Raw genomic sequence first — 27157 nt, forward strand, 5'->3', positions numbered from 1 at the left:
CACCTCCTTTTCGCTCAGTGCAGGTACGATTCCGGTCGTGTCAGCGGATTGTTCGTGCTTTAATAATTAAAATTCACGTTAGAACACTTAAATAAAACAACAGGTATGTACTAAATATGTCAAAACCTAATTTGTAATTAAAATGTGACCACGAAAATATTTAACCACTTAAGCTTGCGAAAAGACCCTAAACTTCTTTACTCTTGCACTTGTCACGCAACAACCATCGTGGTTCTATTTTGTCACGCAACCTTGTAAAATTTGGCAAATCTGTGTGTCGCATCGCGAGCTCAGTCTCCGTCTTGTTTATATCGGTCTCGACCAATCAGAAAAGGACGAATTTGTTTATCTTTCGTTCTGCCGGCACTCTCCCTCCTCCTCCCTCTCCTTCGAAGCATACGCGTGCACTTGATTCATAAACTTGCAGTGCATTGCATCACACTTTGTTGAAGTTCAGTTCAAAGTAGGCTGTTGACTTGTGCGGTTGTTGAATTTTAACTTTTCTCTTGTGCTGTCAGATTTTGAGTTTGATTTTTAGAATGTAATAAATCTTTTCTCAGATAAATATAAAATTAGTTAATTAATCATAAAAAAATACTTTTTCTAGCATCCGTTGAATGCAGAAAAAATCGCTTCCGAAATGCAGACCATTGAGGTAAACTTCCCGAACAGACTCCAACGATTGTGCAGCTAATTCATGATTTTTCTTGATCCCTAGGAAACCCAAAAAGAGGACTTCGTTCCTCGGTTCTACCAGAGCCAAATGAAGGACGTTTGCATTGCCAAAAATACGATCGTCTATCTGCCCACCGGTGCCGGAAAGACGCACATTGCGTTGATGGCGATTCGCGAGCTGGGACGTCGTGGTCATTTGGAAAAGTAAGTAATCTAGCTGGGAGGCACTCCCGAAGAAAATGAGCTGTTTCGAACTCGAGTGGGCGATGACTCATTTTTACGATTGGCAGCGGTACCGGACACGCAAACAGTTGCAGCTTTGTGTTTTGCTTGCTATCAGCAGATTGTTTTTCGATTTTAGCTTTGCTAAGCAATTTATGGTTCCGTTTGGAGCACGATTGATCGTGTTGGGACGTGCATTTTCTGAATAAATGAGCAATAATATTTATTGTTTAATTTTCGTGTGGAGTGGTTTATATTTAAATATGCATTGTCGGTGCATTGCTTTTTGCACTAAGATTATTGTTACGCACTTTTCAGTATCTTCAAAACTACAGTATCGATCCACATATTTTTTATTTATCCCCTAAGGGCATCTCCAGCGCTGGGGTGCAAATCAAATTTGCACCCGGCTCATGAATACCGAGATCAAATTTGCCACCTTGAAAAAACTCCGTCATCCCCACCGCTAGGGTAGCAAATTTGCCACCGAAACAAGCCCACCGCGGGGGGCAAATATGGGTTTTTATCATTTTTTGCTCTCGTTTACCTTCAAAATCAATAATTATGTGTTGATTAATGCCTAGAAATGCTAAAAGTTTATTAAACTTTTTAATCCTATTGAAAATTTCAAAGAATTTCATTTTTCGAAAATTTCGCAAGTTAAACCATTTGCTACCCGATTTGATTCCCACCAAATTTGCTCTCGAGTTTGCCCCGAGTCTCCCACCGCGCGTGGCAAAGCAGGTATCAAATTTGATCTCAAGTTCGTCTGTAGAAGAAAAATATGTGTCGGTACCTGTCGGGTACTCATTTTCTGATACCCGACAAGTACCGGCAAGCCGGGGGCAAAGTTTTGAATGCGTGTTTCGGAGATATTTGTATGTCTGCTCTTGTGTATGATTCAAAAATTCAAAAATTTAAAAATTCAAAAATTCTAAAATACAAAAATTCAAAAGTTCAGAAATTCAAAAATTCCAAAATTTAAAAATTCAAAAATTTCATTTTTTTTCAATCTCTTTAAGTATTTTTAAATTTTTTTAAATTTTTCTAAATTTTTATTTTTTTTTCATTTTCTTTAATTTTTTTTAAATTTTAAATTTTTTTGATTTTTTTTTTAATTTTTCAATTACATATTTATGTTTTTAATTGTTATTTTAATTTTTATTATTTTTTTTTTTAAATTTTGAATTTTTTGATCTTTTTTTATTTTTTTATTTTTAATTGGCTTTTTTTATTTTTTTGATTTCTTTTAATTTTCTTTAATTTGTTTTAAATTTTTAATTTTTTTATTATTTTTTTTTATAAAGTTTTAAGTTTTTTTTTAATTTTATTTTTTTTTAAATTTTTTAAATTTTTTAAATTTTTCAAATTTTTTTAAATTATTTTATTTTTTTTTTAATTTTTTAATTTTTTGTATTTTTTTTTTTAATTTTTTTTGAATTTTTTTAATTTTTGTAATTTTTTTAACTTTTTTTAACTTTTTTTAATTGTTTTTTTTTAATTTAAAAAAAAATATTTTTTTAATTTTTTTTTAATTTTTTCTTTTTTTTTAAGTTTTTTTTAAACATTTTTAAATTTTTTTTTATTTAAAAAAAAAAATTAAATTTTTTTTAATTTTTTTTTAAATTTTTCAATTTTTTTTAATTTTTTTGAATTTTTTCAATTTTTTTTTAAGTTTTTTCATTCTTTTTAAATTTTTTAAATTTGTTTAAATTTTTTTAATTTTTTTTAAATTTTTTTAATTTTTTAAAAAAAATTCAAGTCTCTTAAAATTTTTTTTTATTATTTTCTTTTATTTTTTAATTTTTTTTCAAGTTTTTATATTTTTTTAATTTTTTTTTTAATCTTTTAATTTTTTTTTTCAATTTAATATTTTTATTAGTTTTTTTTTAATTTTCTTTGATATTTTTTTTAATTTTTTTAGTTTTTGATTTTTTTACACATAAAAAACAATTTAATTTTTTTCCGTGTAAGATTCAGTTTTCCGTGCATCATTCCATTTGCCGCAGTAGCAAACCAGCAGAATAACGGGTAGCAAAGTGAAATCTCCAAATCTCCAGCAAAGTGAAAAAAGCTACCGCGACAGGTACCGCGGTGGGGTTGAAATGGGGTTGATTTGCTTCGATGTTTGCTACCCGCACTGGAGATGCACTAAAGAACGGACGTTTTTTATAATCAGATTGTTGCAGGATTGGGTCCATAAGTTTAACAATTTTAGAATAAGAAAACGATAAGGGTTGCTGTGCACCCTTAATTCGGATCACTCGAGTATCAAAGTAAAAAGGGATTTATCAATCCATTTTATAAATATAAAGATATTTACCAATGAAATGAAAAGCACAGTTTTAACTTTAAAATTCGTGAGAAAATTGAAAACGGATTGGATTTCTAAATTTTTGTGTTTGTATTTATTTCATTCATAATTTTTTAAACTCTTAAATTAAAAAAAAGTCCTGAAATCATTCATTCAAACAATTTTCTAATTCATTCTTAAATTCTTAAATTCTTAAATTCTTAAATTCTTAAATTCTTAAATTCTTAAATTCTTAAATTCTTAAATTCTTAAATTCTTAAATTCTTAAATTCTTAAATTCTTAAATTCTTAAATTCTTAAATTCTTAAATTTTAAATTCTTAAATTCTTAAATTCTTAAATTCTTAAATTCTTAAATTCTTAAATTCTTAAATTCTTAAATTCTTAAATTCTTAAATTCTTAAATTCTTAAATTCTTAAATTCTTAAATTCTTAAATTCTTAAATTCTTAAATTCTTAAATTCTTAAATTCTTAAATTCTTAAATTCTTAAATTCTTAAATTCTTAAATTCTTAAATTCTTAAATTTTAAATTCTTAAATTCTTAAATTTTAAATTCTTAAATTCTTAAATTCTTAAATTCTTAAATTCTTAAATTCTTAAATTCTTAAATTCTTAAATTTTTAAATTCTTAAATTCTTAAATTCTTAAATTCTTAAATTCTTAAATTCTTAAATTCTTAAATTCTTAAATTCTTAAATTCTTAAATTCTTAAATTCTTAAATTGCAGGCCAAGTGCGAATGATTCTGATGATACCTCTTCAGTTGACGCTCAGGCGAGGAACATCCTGGAAGGAGCGTCACTGACTACGTCCGTAGTCCTGTTAGATCATTTCTTGATCAAGACAGTATAGCTCTGGTTCCTTGCAAGTGTCCTATTTTCTTACCTCCACGTTGGCTTGGTTTTCATGATGACCTAGCTGGTGGCCTGTGGAAACGGATCGTAAACCTTTGACCACCGCGGATCAGAGTCGAGACGGCTAAAAGAAAGGGGCGCGACAATGTGGGAAAGGGAAGTAATTTGTGATTGTAGACGGTATATTTTGATTCGCAGTATGTTGAGTCAACTGCTGTGGATGTACCTGAAACATCGCACAACGGGGTTTCTCTTCATTCTATTTCATCTACCACCTATCTTCTGTTTATTTTGTTTCACTGATTTTCTAACGCGGCTTCTGTTAACTTCTGTTTACTCCATTTGATTTCGATTTTACTCATTTGATTCTCTTATTTCTCAACGCTTTTCCACTATATTTTACCAATTGATGCTGCTGTAACAAACTGTCTGTTTTTCCTTAATTTGGCAGCGATGTCAATTTTGTTTATCTTTATTTATCTATTTGAATAATTTTTCATCTGCCCTATAAATTGCACTTAACACCTTAACCACATTGTTACCTCTTGTTATTAACTATTGTTAATTTCATTATCTACTTAATAAATTACTATCTTTCTTTTACTATTGATTCTTTACATAGTATATTTCTTTCACTGTCCATTGTTTTCAATCTTCACCCTTTTCTTCAACCAAATGAGGTTCGAGCCCTTACTCAATTTTTGGAATGATCAAAGAATTAACACAAATATTACTATTGTACTTTAGAAAACTTTTATAAAATGCTTAGGACCAAAAATTGTAACAAAACACCGCGACAAAAGAAATACCAACATATAAACACGACTCAACACTAGGAAAGATTTCAGGAGAAAACAATACACAGTAAATAACAATTAGTTTTTGAATTCAAACTAAAAATAAAACAGTCTTTGCTTTAATGAAAGTTGTTAGGCACACTTTAAATGGTTAGGCGCTCACACTTACATCAAACCCTACGTAATGTACCACCCCCGGCCGAGTTAAAATGCGTAACCGGAAAAGAAGGTGTGCATGCCTGGCACGAACACTCAAAGCGTGTTCTAGCGTGCTGCTCGTACTGACTCAGAGCAAGGGTGAGATGTAGGTGTAAGGGCAGTGCGTGTTCGTCGGGAACCTGGTGCATAAGATCGGTCAAGGCCCGTTCTTACACTGAAAATTGCGAATTGCGAATTGCGAAATTCTTAAATTCTTAAATTCTTAAATTCTTAAATTCTTAAATTCTTAAATTCTTAAATTCTTAAATTCTTAAATTCTTAAATTCTTAAATTCTTAAATTCTTAAATTCTTAAATTCTTAAATTCTTAAATTCTTAAATTCTTAAATTCTTAAATTCTTAAATTCTTAAATTCTTAAATTCTTAAATTCTTAAATTCTTAAATTCCTAAATTCTTAAATTCTTAAATTCTTAAATTCTTAAATTCTTAAATTCTTAAATTCTTAAATTCTTAAATTCTTAAATTCTTAAATTCTTAAATTCTTAAATTCTTAAATTCTTAAATTCTTAAATTCTTAAATTCTTAAAGTCCCCTGGGCCTTGTAAAGTCAAGGGGCATGATTTGATCCTAGTGCATTAGTTAAAATTTGGGTATACATTATTTTTTTATAAGCACTATGGATACCACTTCATGCTACGAGAACTCGCTTTGCCGCAGCCCCAGGGCTTAAGCGTCGACCGATAAGCTGTCTTCGTGAACTAGGCCCAAGTAACCGCGGGACTGTATAAGGTAACTTTAAATCCCCTCTATATCAACATATAAAGTTTGTCTATAGAGTCTTGAAACTTTATATTCACTTTATACGCATGGAGGTAAAATTGAGTGGCGAAGTCTAGAGTTGATATAAAGTTATACAGCGGTAAAACGTCAAAATACTACTTTACCGACAGAACAAAAATAGAAAAATCAAAAAGCTTTGCACAGCTCTTTCTCTCTCTTGGGAGAGTGCTTTTACGCTGCACGGAGAAAAAAGAGTTCCCAAAATCGTGAACAAGCGTTCATGAAATTGGGAACCACGAACAAAGTGTTCCAATTCCATGGTACGATTTTCAAAAACGTACCATGGAATTTGAACACTTTATTCGTGGTTCTCAATTTCATGAACGCTTGTTCACGATTTTGGGAACTCTTTTTTCTCCGTGTGGGATGACGATTTTGAAAGTTTGTTTGTTTTTTTTGCTGTGTTGCTTTGCTTTCGAAATTCTAAACTGCGTGTACTGAGATGTTTCACCTAGATGCCCTGCGCCAACCGTCTCGTCCGTCCTGAAATATGTTTATTCAGATGATTTTTGCCGACTAAGTCTTCCTTGAGGAACAACTTCAGGAAAAACTGAAACACTTGCCAGATTAAAACAGAGCATTTATTTATGTTTATACTAATAGCACTAAATCACAAAATTCTTTGACGAACAGGACAGAGCACGGTGCGTCGACTGAGCACCCGGTCCCGGGGTCTTGGTGCGGTTTCCGCCGGTGGCACGCAGCGTGATTCCGAGTGACTTGCACTTATCGGCGACGTCCTGAGCAGCCAACAAAGCGGCGTAGGGCGAGGCCTCGTCACGATCGGCCTTGGCGTTCATCTTGTCGGTGACGCGCGAGGTTGTTTCTTTGCCCGAAAGATCCGTGACGTGGACGAAAGTGTCGTTGAAGCTGGCGTAGAGCGAAAACTCCTCCTTTCTAGTTTTGTTTTTGCAGGAAGCCATCGTAACTAGAAAATTGTATCTTGCGACGATAAGGAGCTGTTCTGGAAAAAAGAATAGTTTAATACTAAGCCCAGTTAAACTAAGTATAATTGACTCACATTTTTATAGACGCTGAACCGTGCGCCGAACGATTTCACCTGCAGCAAACATAAACATACCACGAAATACTGCCAAACTCTTATTGCCCTCACTAGTGTTAAGTTAGTGTTTTGAAACATTTTAAGAAATGTCAAAATGTGATATAACATTAAAAGCTTACTCTACAGTGATATATAAAGCTTACCACTAATGCTTCGAAACATTGTTGTGCTAAATGCTTCGAAACTTTAATTGGCTGTTCTATATGTCATTATACGGTAAGTAATAATGTTTCAAGCTACAAATGTTTCGAAACATTTGGAAAGACTATTTAAAGTGTCATAGCATCGGGAATGTTTATTTAGAGTGAATTTAGAGTTTTGATTTAGTGCTTGTGGTTACTTGGGGGTAGTTCTCCGATAGTGAAAATATCACAATCGCACAAGACACCGCTGCTTCTGTGACTTTTTCACTATCACAATGTGGGATTTAGGTGGGACTTTTGGATAGTACAATTCTCGGGTGAATTTTCAAAAAGCCGTAAGAGCCACCGTGACCTCTGACACTAATTTTCGCTTTTCTCCTAAATTAAACAAAATTTCATTTATTTTTAGTTTGGGGCACTTGCAGGACGTGTAGATGAACAATCTCAAGCATTTTTGATATTGGTTTTTCGTAAGTAGGTCGAATACCGATGCAAAAAGCACTTTGTTTACCAATGGCTCTTACGGCTTTTTGAAAACTAATCCGAGAATTGATTTGTTGCTTAGCATTAGCATTTGAAATAAATCTGTATGGTTTCCAAATCTATTTGATGATAAATTTAGTTGCAATTATTACGTTAGAGTAATGCTGTCAATAAACTTTGATTGATGTAGAATACTAGGCATTCTTTTATGTCAAATTGTCCATAGAGTCTCGATCAATCAATAATGTAATGATATCGGACAAAATTCGTTGATCTGTTGAACTAACGGTTTTCGGATTATGGTTGTATTGACCATTGTTGCGAATCGAGGAACTACGGATCTTTTGACGTAAATGGTAATTTCTTTTTAAATTCGCGATTTCTATCCTATTTGTAAATCAGTTCACAAATTTTTATTGTTTTTTTGATAGAAGTAATACTACAACAGTTAAAGGAACGTTTAGTTTTGAACATTAAGTTTAGAGGATTTTAGACTAAAGTTTAGATTTTCAATCCAAAGTAGTTAGCAAATGAATATTTGGACTTAAATGAATTATTGAATAAGTTGGACTTATGAATAACACACAACTGTGCATTTATTCTAGAGTCAGATCCATACAGCGTCAGTGTTTATTTGGTCGAAGTGTACTAATTCATTGGCAGATCTGATTCTAGTTGTAATGTACGACAAGACTACTGACTGACGTGACAGGACGAGGGCCCAGTTTAGAGGTTTCAACATCAACGATGTGCGGCTAGATCACCCTCCCAAAAAAAAAAAAAAAAAAAAATTCTTAAATTCTTAAATTCTTAAAGTCTTAAATTCTTAAATTCTTAAATTCTTAAATTCTTAAATTCTTAAATTCTTAAATTCTTAAATTCTTAAATTCTTAAATTCTTAAATTCTTAAATTCTAAAATTCTAAAATTCTTAAATTCTTAAATCCTTAAATCCTTAAATTCTTAAATTCTTAAATTCTTAAATTCTTAAATTCTTAAATTCTTAAATTCTTAAATTCTTAAATTCTTAAATTCTTAAATTCTTAAATTCTTAAATTCTTAAATTCTTAAATTCTTAAATTCTTAAATTCTTAAATTCTTAAATTCTTAAATTCTTAAATTCTTAAATTCGCAGGCCAAGGATTGATACCTAAGAGCATGCAATGGCACTGACCTTGTTGCGTGCTCTTCGGTTGACGTCCACGTAAGGAACATCCTGGAAGGAGCGTAACCAGGGTTGTTAAAATATCAAAGTATCAGCTCTCAGCAACTACAATTATCTCGCCTGAATATTCATGCCTCAAATACAACTGCTCTTCTCTCTTCATTGAACCTCTCAGCACCGAACATAGCCGAACACGTTTTCGTGTTTACCCACTCGCGATTGACATTTTCCTTTTCTCTCTCATTCCCGCTTCCACGATCATGCTACCGTAACAGCGTTTAACCACAAAAGCCGCCACAAAACCAATTTCGCAAACGCAGTTGTTTTCCTCAAATCGGCTTAATTAGCCAGTGGACTGTAATTTTTCACTCGGATTTGGCGGAAGAACGAAAAACTCGCGTGCGTTCTCTTCGAGTGACAAGTAAAAACTTAAACGGCTTTATTCCAAGATTGTAGTTTAGAGGTGGGAACAAAATAAAAACTAGCTATGTACACTAAATTGAAAACACCGATTTTTAACGACAAACATCCTCCCCATTGAAATGGTGCATTTCAATCCTCCGTTACTTCCTGGTCCAGCGGAAGCAGGCATATCTCCGACACGCCTCGCTTGCACTCGCCCTTCGCTGTTCGTAGTGTCACCACCCTGGTGACGTCGTCCTTGCCGGGATGCAGTGCGATGATTCGACCAAGTTGCCACTGCATCGGCGGAGCGTTCGGGTCGCTGATCAGCACCAAAGCGCCCGGTTGGATCTTGGTGGTTTTCAACCACTTTTGGCGGTTCTGCAGCTCCGGCAAATACTCCGCAATCCACCTCTTCCAGAACTGCTGTTGCATTGCCTGCACGTGTTGCCAGCGGGACAGCGCCGATTGCTTGAGCTGGAGATACGACGGCTCTGGAACTGCTTGCATTTCTCGTCCGATGAGAAAGTGTGCTGGGGTCACGGCGGTCAAATCGTTCGGGTCGTTGGAGCACGGCGTCAAAGGCCGCGAATTCAGCACGGCTTCTATCTGCACAAGCACGGTGGTCAGTTCTTCGAAGGTGAGTTTCTGGTTGCCGACTACTCGCTTCAGGTGATACTTGACCGATTTTACCCCAGCTTCCCAGATTCCACCGAAATGTGGGCTGCGTGGCGGGATGAAACTCAAGTGATTCCGCGGCTGCTGCAGAACTCCTCCACCTTCTCAACGTGCTGCTCCTCTGCAAACAACTTGGCGAGTCGCTCGAGTTCGGTCTCCGATCCAACAAAGTTGGTCGCGTTGTCCGAGTACATCTTATTCACCAGGCCCCGTCGTCCAGTGAAACGCCGCAGGGCAGCCAGAAACCCATCCGTTGTAAGACTAGAGACCAGCTCCAGGTGTATGGCTCTTGTGCTCATACACACGAACAGGGACACGTACCCCTTTGTCATCATCGGCCTTCGTGCTGCGGTCAGCGACTTGATCAGGAACGGCCCAGCGAAATCAACACCAGTGTGGAAGAACGCCGGGGCAGGTTGCACGCGGTACGACGGGAGATCTCCCATCAGCTGAACCGTCTTTGTTGGATCCACTCGGAAACACGTCACGCATCCCCGAATCACCTTCCGGATAGTCGTCTTGACGTTCATCGGCCAAAAGCGTTGGCGTATCAGTGCAAGCAGGCCCTTCTGGCCCACGTGGAGGTTCTTTACGTGCTCGTAGCGGATGAACGATTCCGTGACAGGGTGCTTGGCAGGCATCAGGATCTGGTGCCGGCTGTCGTACGGCACGAATGCTTGTTTGATCCGACCGCCAACTCTCAGAAGGCCGTCGTCAGGATCGATGAACGGGTTCAGTCCTCGCAGACGGTGCGAGTGGCTCTCCTTCAACGCCAACAGCTCGGTCTGGAACGTCTCTCGTTGCACCAAGCGCAGGATTAGCTTCAGCGCCGCCGCGCGCTCCTCGCTCGTCGGCAAGCCCTTCACCACCACCCTCCTTCTTGAGATGATGTAGTTCGCAAACCGCACCACCAGGCTCATGCTGCGAAGCAGTCGGCGGAAATCTCCGAGCTTGTCGAAGATCCGCAATCGCTGAGTCGGCGCCGCCAGTGCCAGACACTTCGAGGATCGCAATCCCGGGAGGTCCGCGCCGTCGAGAAGAGGGGTTGCACAACCTCGATTGTGCGATTGTTCATCGACACCGGCCCGTCTTTCCAAATGACCCGCTGGATCAAGTTTTTGGGCATCACCCTCTCGAAATCAGGTCGGCAGGATTGTCATCCGTCGGGATGTATCCCCACCGGTACTTACTGGTCAGCTGCTGGATTTTCCTCACTCTGTTGGCCATAAACAGTTCCAGGTCGTCGGGCTTCTTCGCGATCCAGCTCAGCACCACTTGCGAGTCGCACCACAAGTTCACCGAATCGAAGCAAACATCGACGGCGTTTATCAGCTTGTCAACCAGTTCAGCGAGAAGCAGCGCACCCTCAAGTTCGCCCTTGGGAGTGCTGATTTCTTTCGGGACGTTCTTGACCTTCTTCGGGAGGAGCTTTGACTTGCTGCAAATCAACCGCATCGTGATCTCGCCGTCCGGGTAGATGTTGCGTGCGTACACGCTTGCGCCATACGCATCGTCCGACGCGTCGGAATAACCGTGGAGTTCAACGCGTTCTGCCCTTTCGTCGTAGACCCACCGGGAGACCCGAAAGTCGTTCAGTGCAGGCAGCTGCTGCCGGAATCGACGCCACTCGTTGGCCACACTCTCCGGAACCGGATCCAACCAGCCGATGTTCTTCAACGTGCCGACCTTCCGCAAGATCAGCTTCGCAGTTGTCACCACCGGACCAGCCAGGCCAAGTGGATCAAAGAATTTGGCGATTTCGCTGAGTACTTTCTGCCGCGTGAGCGGCTTCGTTTCTTCCTCGGGTGGCAGCACGCTGAAGGTGAACCAGTCCTGCGACGCATTCCACGCCACACCCAGCGTCTTCACGACCGACTTGGCAGCCGCGTCCTTCAGGTCGAACGTTGTTCCCCAGAGGCTCTCCGGGACTTCTTCGAGAATCGCTGGATCGTTTGCGCACCATTTGTGCGCGTCGAAGCCGCCGGTGTTCAGCAGCTTGCGCAAGTCTCGACTCAGCAATCGGGCTTCTTCCACACTCTGCGCTCCGCAGAGTCCGTCGTCCACGTAGAACGATTTCTTCAATGCCGCCGAGGCCAACGGGAACTCCTTCTCGCCATCCTCCGCAATCTGGTTCAACGCCATCGTCGCGTGGAACGGAGATGAGGCCAGGCCGTAAGTCACCGTCTTGAGCTCGAACACCTTCAACAGCTGCGATCGGTCGTCACGCCAAAGTATGCGCTGGTACGGCGTGTCTTCGGGGTGCAGCTCAATCTGGCGGAACATCTTCGGGATGTCCGTGGTGAAGACGTACCGGTAGCAGCGGAAGTTCAGCAGGATCGACAACAGGTCGTTCTGGACCGTGGGGCCAACCTTCAGCGCGTCGTTTATGGACACTCCAGTCGACGTTTTCGCAGAGCCGTCAAACACGACTCTCAACTTCGTTGTAGTACTGCTGGGCCGCAAGACGCAGTGATGCGGCAGGTAGTACGCGGATCCAGGTGGTTCGGACGGTCCGACATCGACTTCCTTCATGTGTCCAAGCTGCTCGTACTCGTGAATAAACTTGGCGTACTCTTGTTTCAGGTCGGGTTGCTGATCAAGCCGCCGCTCGAGGTTCAGGAACCGACGGATCGCCATCTCTCGTGACACGCCCAGGTCACTCTTGCGCTCGTTGAACGGGAGGCGAACAACAATTCTCCCATCTGGCCTGCGACTGTACGTGCTCCGGAAGTGCTCGAGACTCTCTTCAGCCGTCGACGTCACCGGTCGCCGCAGATTTTCGACTCCTTCGATCTCCCAAAACCGGTTCAGCAGCTTGTTCAGCTCTTCGTCCTCGTTCACGGTGCAGAATGTACGTGCGATCACTGGTGTACATTCTGACATCACGCCACCGACCACCCAGCCCAGTTCCGTGTCTCTGAGCGATGGGAGGTTCGCCGCCAGCGTGATTCTCTTCGCCTTCATGAGATCCCAGAATATGCCCGCTCCGAGCAGCATGTCGACCCGGCCTCGCTGGTTGAAGTTAGGATCCGCAAGGTCAACGTCTCGTGGCAAGTTCCACCCTGCGATGTCGATCGTCTTCACCGGCACGTCGCCAGTGATCTTCGGGGCCACCAGGAGCTCGAGGTCGGCAGCAAAGTTGCCAACGCGGGACTTGACCTTCGCGCGCACCAGGTGACTGATTCTGGTCGTTCCCCCGTTCAATCCGCTGACCTGGTAATCAGTCCGTTCCTTTTTGCTCGCCAACAGGTTAGCAAAGCGCTCGGTCACGAAATGGTTCTGTGAACACGAGTCAATCAGCGCCCTACACAGGTAGGGTACGCTGCCGGCGCCGTAAACTAGCACTACAGCCGTCGAGAGTAGCGTCTGCTTCCTTGGGGCCTCGGACGTGGTGCAGAGTGTCAAACCTTGGCCGGACTGGGACGTCCCCGCCGTTGTCTGCGGAACAGTTTGAGCGCGGCCTTCCTCGTTGGGCTTCTGCACAACCGTCGACGTCGTGTTCGCAGCCGCCTCCTGCTTCTTCGGCCCATCGGTGTGAAGCAAAGTATGGTGTCGCTTGCTGCATTTCTGGCACGAGTTGGTCGACGTGCACCCGTCGGTGCGGTGCCCCTTCCTCAAGCAGTTGAAGCACAGGCCATGCTTTCGCAAGTGGCTGTACCTCTCGTTCACACTTTTCAGCTTAAACTGGTCGCACTTAATCACTTCGTGATCCTGGTTACACACTGAACACTTTGCTTCGCTGGCCACCACCAGCGTCTTCGTTTTTGTAACCGAACGTTGCGGTTTCACTTTCTCACTCTCACTGTTCTGCTCCAGCTTATCCGCGATTCTGCGCTTCTCCTTCAGGAACGTGATCGTGGCCTCGTACGTCGGCAACACACCCGCCTTCTGGGTTGCTTCCCATGCTCTGCGCGTGTCTTTGTCCATTCTGGAGGCCAGCAGGTTCACAACCATCTGCTCCCCCAGTCCGTCGACTGGGAGGTTCAGTTTCTTCAGGGCTTCGGTGTTCTTCATGCAGATGTCAATGACCTTCCGGAGCTCTGCGGCGTTGTCGCGGGTTATCTTCGGCAGCGCGAAGATGTTGTCAATGTGCCGATCGATGATCGCGCGTTTGTCCTCGTACAGCTCCTCCAAGACAGCCCACGCCGCGTCATAATCATTATTGTTGATCATTTCCTGATCGATGACGCCGGCTGCCTTGCCGATCAGCGCGTCCCGTAGATGGTACAGCTTGATCGCTGGTGCCTCGTTGGTGTACCGCGCCATTATGTTCTGAAACATGGACTTGAACGAGTACCATGTTTCGTATGTTCCGTCGAACTTTGGCAGAGGTACACTTAGTGGCGGAAGATTCGGTTGTGTGTTGGCGACGGCGGGAGCTGCCGGAACGAGCGCAGTGGTCGGTGTGGGTTTCTCCAGCTTCTCGATGATATCGTTGATCCTAAGCGTAAGCCCGCGGCGCAACGCTTCGATCTCCAGCTCGCATTTCTCGTGCTTGGCATGCTCGTCCTCTGAGAGTGCCATCGCGAAAATCTGCTCCTGGTACTCACAGAACTTAGCAAAGATATTCTCGATGTCGCTTAGCTGGAACTTCAGAAAATGCAGATTCCGCAAATTTTCGTTCGGCGCCACTGCACTGGTTCTCAAGTCCGCCTGCACCCGCTTTAGTCGTCTCTCCGCTGCATCTCGTTGACGCACCAGCGCCTTAAGTTGTTCCTCCATCTTGCGAGCGTTTTCCCTTTTCCGTTGCTCCAACAACTGCTTGCTGATCGGCGTCACTTCTTCCTTTTTCTCGTCACCGCTTTGTGTTTCTTCCTTGGGCACTCCCGGTTTCTTTTTCGGCGTATTCTTTTTCTTTTTTGCACTTTTAGGCGTACGCGGCAGAGTCATGTTTCGACATGCCCGATTTCACTTAAAGGGTGCTACGCCCCGCCGGAAGTGTCTTTTTCAACGCGTGGGTTCTACGCCCCACGCCACACGAGAACTTTTAGCACGCGCACTTTTTTCACTCACCAACCCTCGGTCAGTGTTCACTAAACGGTTTCCACCGAATTTCGTCTAAATCCGTTCGTCCCGAGCCGCTCTCCAGCTGCCCGACTTCCGGATCACAAACTTTTCTTCCCGCGTGGGAGCTACGCCCCGCGCCCCACGCCTTCACTCGCGGACACTTCGTTCGCGATTCTTCGACTCAGGTTCCCGCGCCGGCAACCTGTCAAACTTCCGTCCGGTCACTACTACAGCGATCCGGCCGTGAAGGACCAAATGTTTTCCTCAAATCGGCTTAATTAGCCAGTGGACTGTAATTTTTCACTCGGATTTGGCGGAAGAACGAAAAACTCGCGTGCGTTCTCTTCGAGTGACAAGTAAAAACTTAAACGGCTTTATTCCAAGATTGTAGTTTAGAGGTGGGAACAAAATAAAAACTAGCTATGTACACTAAATTGAAAACACCGATTTTTTAACGACAAACAGCAGTTTAACAGGACGTCATGCGTGGTCGGCTCCTAATCGCCATCTCGCGTTCTCTCATTGCAGTTTTCGGAGAGATTGAGAGACTCAGCGGTGAGAGCGCATAGTCGAGGAAAAGGGGAGGAGTGATAGAGAAAGAATGACATCGCTGGGAATCACGAGACACAAGAAGAGATCTCACAAGCTACAGTGACGGCCGCTATACTCGCGGATATTTTTGGTGCAGAGATAATCTATTGATAGCTTTTTTATCACTCATTTGCAACACTGAGCGTAACTAACTACATCCGTAGTTCTGTTAGATCATCCGAATTATCTTGATCAGAACAGTATAGCTCTGGTTCCTTGCGAGTGTCCTATTTTCTTACCTCCACGTTGGCTTGGTTTTCATGATGACCTAGCTGGTGGCCTGTGGAAACGGATCGTAAACCTTTGATTACCGCGGATCAGAGTCGAGACGGCTAAAAGAAAGGGGCGCGACAATGTGGGAAAGGGAAGTAATTTGTGATTGTAGACGGTATTGTTTTGATTCGCAGTATGTTGAGTCAACTGCTGTGGATGTACCTGAAACATCGCACAACAGGGTTTCTCTTCTCTTCATTCTCAGCTACCACCTATCTCCTATTTTTATTTTTCTCTTCTGATTCCCAATTCTTCACTGATTCTTCTATTTAATATCCAACATTTGATTTTAATTTTACTAACATTTGATTCTATTATCTCTCAAAGCTTTTCCACTCTTTTCTATCAATTGATACTGCTGTAACAAACTTTGTTTTGTTTTTTGTTTCCTTAAAAATATACTTTTCCTTAATGTACTAGTAATATCAAGTCTATTTATCATTCGCCTAATCTTTTTTGATTTTATTGCGAATTTATTTATTTGAAAAATTCTTTATCTGTCCTATAAATTATGATTACTATAATCTAAGCTTGTTTTGTATCTCTATTTATTAACTATTGTCTAATTTTACATCTATTACATCTAGCTTCTCATTTTTATTCTTCAAAATACGCTCATCATTCTCTTACTATTGATACTTGATTTTTATAAAACAAATTCTCTTTTACTGTCAATTGTTTTCAATCTTCACCCTTTTTTCAAACAAGTGAGGTTTGAGCCCTTACTCAATTTATGGAATGGTTAAAGGATTAACACAAATAATACTATTGTATTTTTGGTAAACTTTTAAAACATGCTTAGGACCAAAAATTGTAACAAAACACCGCGACAAAAGAAATAGCAACAGATAAACACGACTCAACAATAGGGAAGATTTCAGGAGAAAACAATATACAGTAAAATAACAACTAGTTTTTAAATTCAAACTAAAAATAAAACAGTTTTTGCTTTAATGAAAGTTGATAGGCACACTATAAATGGTTAGGCGCTTATACTTACATCAAACCCTACTTAATAGGGACGTGGCGTTACATCGTGCTGCCACCTGGTTTTTTTAAGCGCAAGAGTGGAAAAGTGCTGAGTCATCGTCTAAAAATAGACGGCGTCCTATCTCGCCCAGCAAAATGAAGTCGATAAAGTAGTCTGTTTCGATGAGAAAAAGTGGAAAACGTGGTCTAAAAATAGCGACGCCATCCCCCTATGTACCACCCCCGGCCGAGTTAAAATGCGTAACCGGAAAAGAAGGTGTGCATGCCTGGCACGAACACTCAAAGCGTGTTCTAGCGTGCTGCTCGTACTGACTCAGAGCAAGGGTGAGATGTAGGTGTAAGGGCAGTGCGTGTTCGTCGGGAACCTAGTGCATAAGATCGGTCAAGGCCCGTTCTTACACTGAAAATTGCGAATTGCGAAATTCTTAAATTCTTAAATTCTTAAATTCTTAAATTCTTAAATTCTTAAATTCTTAAATTCTTAAATTCTTAAATTCTTAAATTCTTAAATTCTTAAATTCTTAAATTCTTAAATTCTTAAATTCTTAAATTCTTAAATTCTTAAATTCTTAAATTCTTAAATTCTTAAATTCTTAAATTCTTAAATTCTTAAATTCTTAAATTCTTAAATTCTTAAATTCTTAAATTCTTAAATTCTTAAATTCTTAAATTCTTAAATTCTTAAATTCTTAAATTCTTAGATTTATAGATTCTTAAATTCCTTAATTTTTAAATTCTTAAATTTTTAATTTCTGAAATTTTTAAATTCTTTTCGCCATGCCACTATCTTTGATTACAGAAGATCAGTAGCTTTTTTAAAACGCATGGTATAATTCTTTGAGTTTTACATTTTTGAATATGAAAATCTTGAGCCGTTTATTTTTTATTTATTTTTCATATTTTGAATTTTGATTTGTTTTTTTTTTTTTTAAATTATGAAATCCGTAATTTTATAAACCTTTTAATTTTTTTTATTCTTAAATTTTTGAAGGTCTGTTTTTTTTATTTATGCATTGGTGAACATTTGAGTTTTTAAATAACTAGTTTTTATATTTTTTGATTTTTTAAATTATGTCTTTTTAGTTTTGATTGAAAAAATAATGGTTGTTTCTCTGACTTTCCATATTTTAGAATTTAATTTGTTTTGAGCATTTGTTTTTTTTTTCATAGTAAATTGTTTAAATTTAAATGTCTAAATTTCCGTTTTGCTTAAAGCGTATCCTAGACCTTCCCAAAAACCGTCCAACTCCAAGCGAAACTTACTTAGGGACACCGCAGAGATTTTCCCTTGTCCCCTTAAAAAAGTAGAGCATTAACACTTCCCGTCTTCCAAAAGCGCGGTGAAGATGGGAGCGGCCGGCAATGGACGGCTTTAATGGTAGTGAGAATCTGGATGGTTCTATTCCCAATTATCAATTCCTATGCTGCCGCTCTAATCTAGTCCGTCCCATATGTATTTTGGTCAAATTTGAAATAAACTTACCAAAAGTATTGTTTTCACATGTTCTTTAAGCCTATTTGATAAAAAAGCTATGTTTGTTCTAAAAATTCCAAAATAAAAATCACTTTTGTGCTGTCCCATATGTAAAATAAAGGCAAGTCAGTTCCTTCTATATTAATGTCTTATAAATTGATTTAATAAATTTGGAATTGTTTAAATTTCACCGACTACGGCTCTTGGAACCCGTAAAACTTGGAATCATCATTCATAGTTTGAATCAAAATTCATACCTAAAGCATTATTTGTAAATTTTGAGGCATGGCTTTTGGACCTTTTATACATAAGCATCTACCAAGGACAGATAAACTTCATACCATTAGGGCTAAGATTCCATAAAACGAGTTCTATTACATCTTTAATTAATATTCCTGGTCCTGTTTCTGGAAGAGTTTTCATTTCCGGGAAAGTTTGACAGTGGATTTCCAACTTTAAGGGTCCAAATGCATGCAGTCAAATATCACTTGTCTCTGCAGCATTAAACAAATAGTCACGTCACTTGTAAAATTCCAGAAGTGAGTAGTTTTGATGGATTAATCCTTTTAATTCGTTCAAAGTCTGGAATAAATGAACATTTTAATCATTTTGTGAAAATAACTTGGAAATCTTCCAAAACAAACCTTGAAATGACACTTAAAATACTGGTGTACATGTACAAGCCTACCTTGATAAGATGATTGACTTGCCTCTATTTATGGGTAAATAAAGTCAAGTCAGTTCCGTCTAGAAAACTGTACATATTTACCTCAAAAATTTATGATTTAAGAAACAAATTTATGCTAGGGGTATTATTTGAACTAATATTGAAATAATTGTATAACAATTAACCAAAAATTTGTTGATTTGGAATGTGAAAAATGGTGAAACACTTTCTGGACTTCTGACGGCGTTATCTCAGCACCCACTTTTTACATATGGGACGGACTAGATTAGAGCGGCAGTATGCACCTTGGGCTTAGACAATCATCACATCACATAGCGCTAAAATCACCGTCTCCTAGCGAATCCAAGCGTAAAGAATTAGGGCGGTTCGTCACATTTGCACACAATCCACAATATATCTTGCAGTATGTCAGAGAAGCGAACTGTCCTTATTCTCCATATAAACTTTTGAGAGAAACTATTTGGTTCTACGTTTTTTTTTTGGAAAAAAAAATCATTTTCTCAAATGTCTGGCATTTTTGTTTGCTAGTGTTATCAGAAAAAAATGATCAAGAATGTAAAAAGAATGTAAAAATATTAGAATTTTTCAAAAATCAACCTGAGTAATGTCCTTTAAAACAATCGATGTTCGACGGCAATTTAAATCAAAAATTCAAATCAAATTAAATCATATAGTGTTTTGTTTTTTGTATAGGTTTTCTTTAATTGAATTAAATTGTATTAGTTATGCAATAGGTAGAAAGCACGTTTTGTTTAAAGTTGCATAAAACAAATGTTGACAAAGATTAATAAATGTTTTGTTGCAGGCCACTTTCTCAGGGCGGCAAGCGCACCTTCTTCATCGTGAACACGGTGGCGCTGGCCAAGCAGCAAGCGGAAATGATCGGCCGCAACGTGGTCTTCAAGACGTCGGTCTACACGAGTGATCGCGACGTCGACACATGGAAGCAGGACCGTTGGCTCGAAGAATTTGCCAAGTACCAGATCATCGTGTGCACGTGTCAGATTCTGCTAGATGTGCTGAAGCATGGCTATCTGGCCATGAGCCACATCAACTTGCTGGTTTTTGACGAGTGTCACCACGGCGTGGGTGATCATCCGATGCACGGGATCATGGAGCAGTACCTTAGGGCGCGTAAAGAAGACCGGCCTCGGGTGATTGGCCTGTCGGGGATGTTGCTGTACAAGGAGTTGAAAATGAAAGAGCAAGTGGCTCAGGAGTTGGAACGGCTAGAGAATACGTTCGACTCTACGATTGCGACCGTCGGAAGTTACGACGCGTACACGGAGGTGTGCAGGTTTTCCACGGACCCGAAGGAGGGCCTGCTTTCGTTTCACGTGGTGCAATCGTCTGACGTGATGCGCAATTTGCAGGGGCAAATTAACGATTTTATTAACAAAGTAGCACTTTTTGATCTTCCCAAACTGTTGAACCAGAACAAATCGCTGATGCGAGACATGCCGAAGCCCAAAAAGGTGATTACGAAATACTTCAAGGAACTGAACTATCAGTTTGAAGATTTGGGCCTTTTTGGTGGCGCCATAGCGCTGCTCGGACTGATCGTGCAGTTTGAGCTGGACAAGCGTGAATCGGACCACACGATGCTGCGTTTGCTGTATCGATCGTGCATCACGTGTAAGTAGTGGGGGAATCTCGGATTATCGGTTCCACGGCAATTTTGCTACAATGATTCTTTGCAGTCTGCGAAAATCTTCGCCACCAGCTCGAGAACGTGATGCAAGGGCTGGAGATAAAGAAAAAGTTGACGCTGTTTTCGTCGATCAAAGCGCGCCAGCTCATCGCCCAGCTGGAGGGGTTCTACAAGGAAGGACGCAGCCGAAAAACGAAAACCCTGATCTTTGTTCAGCGTCGCTTTTCGGCAAAGGTGGTGTACCATCTGCTGAAGATTTACTTTAGCGAAACCGAAAACGCCGAAACCATTCTGCCGGACTTTATGGTCGGATGCAACGGGACGATGCCCGAGTCGATCGAGCAGATCTTGTCTGCGAAAAAGGATCGAAGGGTAAGAAAGAGGCTTTTTTTTTTGTTGGATCTGTGTAACGCTATTTTCTTGCAGGTGTTGGAGCGTTTCAAGAAAAACGAGACAAACGTTATCGTTACGACGAACGTGCTGGAGGAGGGCATCGATCTGCAGATGTGCAATTCGGTGATCAAGTTCGATTATCCGGAAACGTTCGCCTCGTACGAGCAGTCGAAAGGGCGAGCACGCATGAAGGACAGCACGTACACCGTCATGTTGGACAGCGATAAGCGGGAAAAGTTCCTGAAGAAGTACCTTCTCTACAAGGAAATCGAGGAGGAGCTGAGAAGGGTAGGATGGTTTGATTTAGTGTGTCAGCAGGATTCTAACTAATCACGAAAATGTTCGTCCCAGGCACTGGTTGGAAAAACCATCAACCGTCCGGAACCGCTGGAGGCGGATGTAACCAAGGAGCTGACCAACGAGCTCATCCCACCGTTCTACACCAAGAAGGGTGCCAAGTTGGACGCCCTTTCGTCGATCCAGCTGCTCAACCGGTACTGTATGGGCATGCCACGTGATGCCTTCACCAACACGAACGTCACCTGGGAACGACACGACGACAAATACACGGGTAAAATTGTGGTGGCCGTTTTGCTGCCGCTGCAGTCTACCGTGCGTGACAAAGTGTTTGGCCAGCCCATGACCAACGTCAAGCTGGCCAAGCGGTCGGCCGCGTTCGAGGCTTGCCGGAAGCTGTACGAGGCGGGCGAGCTCAACGATCATCTGATTCCGATCGATTCGAAGCGGCAGTTGGCAAACGTGAGCGAGGTTTACTTCCGCCACTGGAAGCAGTTTGAGGAAGGTTCGTTGACATTCGAGTTTGCATTTGCAGAACTTCGTGTTGTAACTAAAGTTTGCCTCCTTTTGCAGAGTCGGCTAAGCAAGCTGGAACGCAGAAGAACGTCCGGAACCACCAGATCCGGTACCCGTCCCAAACGAGTGGTTGCTGCCCTCAGCCCGGAAAGCCCTGTTACATCTACGTGCTGCGCATAGCGGCCGGTTTCAACTCGGACGTTCAAAACGAGAACATTGAGACGTTCCACACGCTGTACAGCAGCGAGAACAACTTTGGCATCATGACTACGAAGCCACTGCCCGTGCTGGCCCGGATGAAGTTTTTCGTGTCACTCGGCCTGATCAACGTCAACCTAGATCCGACCCCGATTCGGGTGGAGAACGCCGGCAGCGATGCGGATTTGGCCGCGCTCAAGCAGTTTCAGCTGATGCTGTTCCGGGATGTTCTGCGGCTGTGGAAGGAGTTTCTGGTGCTGGACAGCAGCAACGAAGCAAACAGTTTTTTGGTGGTTCCGTTGGCGCAGTCGCGGCAGATCGATTGGCAGGTGGTGAAGGATTTCCCGTTCCTCGCCCAACCTTCCGAACTGTCGACGGTCGCTCGCTCGCGCATGATTTTCGATGCGAAGCAGTACCGCCATCGGGTCATTCTACCTTGGTATCGTACGGACAGAGAGCGCGCGTACGTCGTGACAGCCGTCCACGAACATCTGACGCCAGGCAGTCCGTTTCCGAACGAAAAGTATCAAACATACGAGGATTACTTCGGCACCGTTTACGGCCAGCAAATCTGCAATAAAAACCAGTTCCTGATCGAGGTGAAGGGCATCACCACGTGGCTTAACCGGCTCAGCCCGGGAGATGAAGACGATGGCAAGAGTGCCACGCGGGCGAAGAACTGGACCTTCCACGAAATTTTGATTCCGGAACTGTGCCACAACTTTGCCTTTCCGGCGGACTACTGGCTGAAGGCCACGCTGCTACCGAGTGCCCTGCATCGAATCAACTTCCTGCTGTTGGCGGAGAACATCCGGGTCGAGTTGGCCACCGAGGCGAACGTCGGTTGTCTCGAGTGTAGAACCGTTGAGGATGTGGACGTGGAATACAAGAACCGCAAGTCGACTGACCTGGCCAACGGAATGGACGAGCTGAAGTTTGACAGTGACGAGGACGAGGAAGACGACGACGATGATTTTGATTACGAGGAGGCAAAAAAAGCGCTCGTAGGCCCGGAAGATTTGAACAGCTTGATGCGTATCCAGATGAACTCGTTCGCCGAGGAGGTTGAAATGCCCTGGAAGGAACAAGACGAACCGGTCGATATTGAACGCAACTGGGACAATGTCTCTGCGTTGGATCTCGATTATTACGATTCGTTTGTGAGGAAGTTTTCAAGCCTTAACGTGGGAGAGCAAATTACGACAAAGATGGCCCAATCTTACTCTTCAGTCATCCACAAGCAAGCCGCCCGTGCAAGTCCGCAGAAGTTCGCCGGAGCTATCCTCGATATGTCGCTGGATGAAAAGTTCCGCATTGCTTTGCTGAAGCTAACACCGGAAAACACGGTATATGTTCCGCTACAGCAGTGTGCCATCATCAAGGCGTTGACCACCAAAAGTGCGCACGATGTCTACGACTTGGAACGGTACGAATTGTTGGGCGACGCCTTCCTCAAGTTTAGCGTGTCGCTATTTTTGGTGAAGAAGCACAAGGAGTGGCACGAGGGCCATCTCACGGCGGTCAAGGGACAACTGGTCAGCAACCGGAATCTGCTGTACTGTGCGATGCTAATCAATTTGCCCGGAATGATGAAAATTCACACCTTCGATCCGAAAAATGACTGGTCGCCACCACTCGCAAGCGTGCCGCATGCCGTGAAGCAAAAGATGGCCAGTATCAACCACTCGGCCAGAGTTCTGTACAAGCTGAAAATGTCCGAGGAAGAAATTCAAGCGGGCACCATCGAGAAGGACAAATACGAGGACTTCATTGCCGAGCTGGACGTACAGAGCCGATCGTTGGACACTTCGCCCATGCAGAACTACCTGTCGCAACAGGCCATGGGCGATAAGATGCCGGCCGATTCCATGGAGGCCATGCTGGGCGTTTGCGTCAGCACGGTCGGAATCAAACGATCCTTTAGACTACTGTCATTTTTGGGCATTCTTCCCAAAAAAGAAAATCTGACGACGTTGCTCGACGACCGTATCGCGAACCAACGCCTCAAGGCGGACGTCACCAAAAACGAAGTGGACTCGTTCCTGATTTCTCCGGGACGTATCGAGCGCATCCTCGACTACACGTTCAAGGATCGAACCTACCTGCTGCAAGCTTTGACGCACGCCTCCTATCCGACCAACCGCATCACCGGATCGTACCAGCAGCTCGAGTTTGTTGGAGACGCAGTGCTGGACTTTCTGATCTCCGCCTACATCTACGAGCAGAACCCAACCATGAGTCCCGGCCAGCTCACGGATCTACGGTCCGCACTCGTGAACAACATCACCCTGGCCTGCATTCTTGTTCGGCACGGTCTTCACCTGTACATTCTGTCCGAATCGGCATCCCTCACTGACACCGTCAGCAAGTTTGTAGCGTTCCAGGAAGCGCACAAGCACGAAATCACCGACCAGGTGAACCTGCTGTCGGAAGAATCCGAGCGTTGCCAGGGCGCAATGGCCGAATTCGTCGACGTGCCCAAGGCGCTGGGCGATGTGTTCGAGAGTTTGATCGGGGCCGTGTTCCTTGACTCGGGCAACGACCTGGAAGTGACGTGGCGGGTGATTTACGGCCTGATGCACCACGAGATTGCGATATTCAGTGTGGAAACGCCGATCCAGATCGTGCGCCGACTGTACGAGTGGAAGCCACCGTGCTATCCCAAGTTTAGCCAGGCAATCGTTGATGACGACACGGTGCTGGTGAAGCTGCGCTATCGCATTCGAAACGTCGATCATGAAGCGTACGGGTTCGGTCAGAACAAGGAAGATGCCAAGCGGGCCGCTGCCAAGGCGGCGATTCAGAAGCTTCGGAAGCAGTAGCAGAAACATATTTTGTGAACGTATTTTCAGTTTCGTTTGCGTGTTTTCCCTTTTTTTCTTTTCTCCTTTTGATGTTTGTGTCGCGAGTTTCACATGCCTAAATTGTTCTCTTTTTTTGGGGTTAAATTTCCCTCAAAACGGTGCATTTTATCAAAAAATTACAGCCAATGCTTGTTGCAGTGTCGTACTTTGTTTCTAAATGCATTCTGTTGTTTAATTGTCTGCATTTATGTGACAAAATTGTATTCGAATAATGTTTGAATTGTTGAAATATCTTAGCGTATCTATAGAAATAAACCAAGTAAATAAAATTTACGTAACTTAGCCTCCCAACAATTGACGATAAAAGAGAGACTTGGGGTGCGTTCTTTTTGCGTTACGTAACGCAAAAAAAACTCATAAAAGTTTGCAAAAAGACCTTGTGTTACGCGTTACAGAGAAGGTAAGGGGGATCGCTCATCTGTTACGATTTGTTTAGAGGGGGGGTCAAAAATCCTAAATTTTGCGTAACGTACTAAAAGCACGCTCCCACGGCATCTGGTTTTCTTTTTCATTCATTCAAGATCATTATATTACAAATCAAAATAAATGCTAGGTTAAAATGACGATGCTTCTCAAAGAGCAATGCCTTTATTAGTATGTAGTTAGTAAGTTTATATGCTACTCAGAACGGTCGTACTGTTACAACATATATGAAAAATCTTTCCACATTTAGTGCTTACCATGACATATTGTTGGTCGAACGATTCGTTAAATGCATTTTAGATATTCAATGTCAATCAACGAAATTGGACTGAATAAAGATATATTAAGTCAAGGAAAAATGTAGTTTTTTTTCTTCTTATTTCCGAATTCAAAACTTTTATGAGCCATGGTTTCAACATTTTAATGAAAATAGTGTTTTAAAATGCAATATACACCTGTCCAGTTGTTTTGCCACCTTTAGTTACCAAAACATCTAAGTATTGACGAAAATTTAATTTTTCGCGAAAAATATTTTTTTTGCGGTGCTGTGCATTGAAATTTTATAAAAAAATCAAAACATTTTTAAGCAAGCCCAACAGGCAAATATGATTATCAATGGAGAAAATTGCATTTTAGATTGTTTTCAGTTGATTAGTTGGGGGCGACATAAGCTTCGAAAAATATTTGCAACGGCCCAAATAAAATAAAAATAGCACAATTGGGTACTAAAGCCCTATGTCCATTTTTATGTACAACGGTAAAAAACACGATTAAAAACCATTTCTGATCACTTTTTTTCATTTTAATGCAAAAATTTTTTTTGACTAGACAACATTTTATCGATGGATCAACTATGGTCCCCTTGGAACGAGCTGTCAAGTAGGAGCATTTCTGTCAAAAAGGACCGCAAGGTTAATTTTTCAAAATTGATTTAAAAATCCATTTTAAACTCTGTGTGGTCGTACAAAGTGTCATTGTACTCAGAAAAATAAACTTTATCGCTGTTAACAATAATATCAGCAATCTAAGCTTCATTTTAGGACCCAATTTCAAGACTTGGAAATGTTTAAAATATTAAGTTAAAAAAATCTTAAATTAAAAGTTCTCTAAAATTTAAAATCAAAATTTTTAAATCAAACATTCAACAATCAAAAAGTTTTAAAACTCTAAATTTTAAATTTCAAAAACGAAAAAGTTTAGAACATAAAAAATTCAAATATTTTGTAATGCAATATGTGTTTATTATAAAATAATTCAAAGAAATAATAATAAAAAAAAATACTCAAAAAATTTATAATCAGTTCAAGACAAATCGTACTCTGTCTGAAGGCCTCTTCAAAATTTACAACTCTATCTGGAATTTTTTTATCTTTCTCTATTTGGGGTTTCAACGTTAAAAATGACTCCATAAATGTTTGAAATAATTTAGGAATTCAAGAATTTATGAATTGAGGGCCTAAAAAAATTAGGAACTTAAGAATTTAAGAATTTCAGAATTTCAGAATTTAGGAATTTAAGAATTTAAGAATTTAAGAATTTAAGAGTTTAAGAATTAAAGAATTAAAGAATTAAAGAATTAAAGAATTTAAGAATTTAAGAATTTAAGAATTTAAGAATTTAAGAATTTAAGAATTAAAGAATTTAAGAATTTAAGAATTTAAGAATTTAAGAATTTAAGAATTTAAGAATTTAAGAATTTAAGAATTTAAGAATTTAAGAATTTAAGAATTTAAGAATTTAAGAATTTAAGAATTTAAGATTTAAGAATTTAAGAATTTAAGAATTTAAGAATTTAAGAATTTAAGAATTTAAAAATTTAAGAATTTAAGAATTTAAGAATTTAAAAATTTAAGAATTTAAGAATTTAAGAATTTAAGAATTTAAGAATTTAACAATTTAACAATTTAAGAATTTAAGAATTTCCGAATTTAAGAATTTAAGAATTTAAGAATTTAAGAATTTAAGAATTTAAGAATTTAAGAATTTAAGAATTTAAGA

General features: G+C 40.8%; 2 protein-coding genes across 5 annotated transcripts; one reads left to right on the top strand and one right to left on the bottom strand.

Annotated features, from left to right (window-relative positions):
- The first annotated feature begins 2 nt into the window (after positions 1-2).
- On the top strand, positions 3-25518 carry LOC6043055 (endoribonuclease Dicer). Of its 3 annotated transcripts, none has more exons than XM_038254594.1 (9): positions 3-103; positions 608-655; positions 719-879; positions 19623-20452; positions 20518-20840; positions 20895-21149; positions 21213-21663; positions 21732-24814; positions 24859-25518. In XM_038254594.1, exons 2-8 carry the CDS (start codon positions 641-643, stop codon positions 24692-24694), a joined length of 4998 nt encoding a protein of 1665 aa, XP_038110522.1. In that variant the 5' UTR covers positions 3-103; positions 608-640; the 3' UTR covers positions 24695-24814; positions 24859-25518. The 3 variants fall into 3 exon arrangements, with proteins under 3 accessions (XP_038110522.1, XP_038110523.1, XP_001855187.2); XM_001855142.2 differs by lacking the exon at positions 3-103 and adding an exon at positions 385-541; XM_038254595.1 differs by lacking the exons at positions 608-655; positions 719-879 and having other exon boundaries at positions 18-103.
- LOC6034499 (40S ribosomal protein S14) lies at positions 6421-7251 on the bottom strand. Of its 2 annotated transcripts, none has more exons than XM_038254605.1 (2): positions 6883-7251; positions 6421-6820 (listed from the first exon to the last, which is right to left on the bottom strand). In XM_038254605.1, exons 1-2 carry the CDS (start codon positions 7030-7032, stop codon positions 6467-6469), a joined length of 504 nt encoding a protein of 167 aa, XP_038110533.1. In that variant the 5' UTR covers positions 7033-7251; the 3' UTR covers positions 6421-6466. The 2 variants fall into 2 exon arrangements, with proteins under 2 accessions (XP_038110533.1, XP_038110534.1); XM_038254606.1 differs by having other exon boundaries at positions 6421-6825.
- Positions 25519-27157: the final 1639 nt, after the last annotated feature.

The sequence above is a fragment of the Culex quinquefasciatus genome, chromosome 2 (genome assembly GCF_015732765.1).
Source record: "Culex quinquefasciatus strain JHB chromosome 2, VPISU_Cqui_1.0_pri_paternal, whole genome shotgun sequence".
Lineage (NCBI taxonomy): Eukaryota > Metazoa > Arthropoda > Insecta > Diptera > Culicidae > Culex > Culex quinquefasciatus.

Bases quoted from the DNA above. Each gene is read 5' to 3' on its own strand.
- LOC6043055 (XM_038254594.1), top strand. The intron at 880-19,622 runs GTAAGTAATCTA...GTTTTGTTGCAG, and splicing joins CGTCGTGGTCATTTGGAAAA to GCCACTTTCTCAGGGCGGCA. The intron at 20,841-20,894 runs GTAAGAAAGAGG...ATTTTCTTGCAG, and splicing joins CTGCGAAAAAGGATCGAAGG to GTGTTGGAGCGTTTCAAGAA.
- LOC6034499 (XM_038254605.1), bottom strand. From the start codon at position 7,032: ATGTTATATCACATTTTGACATTTCTTAAAATGTTTCAAAACACTAAC. The intron at 6,821-6,882 runs GTGAGTCAATTA...TTTCCAGAACAG, and splicing joins GGTTCAGCGTCTATAAAAAT to CTCCTTATCGTCGCAAGATA.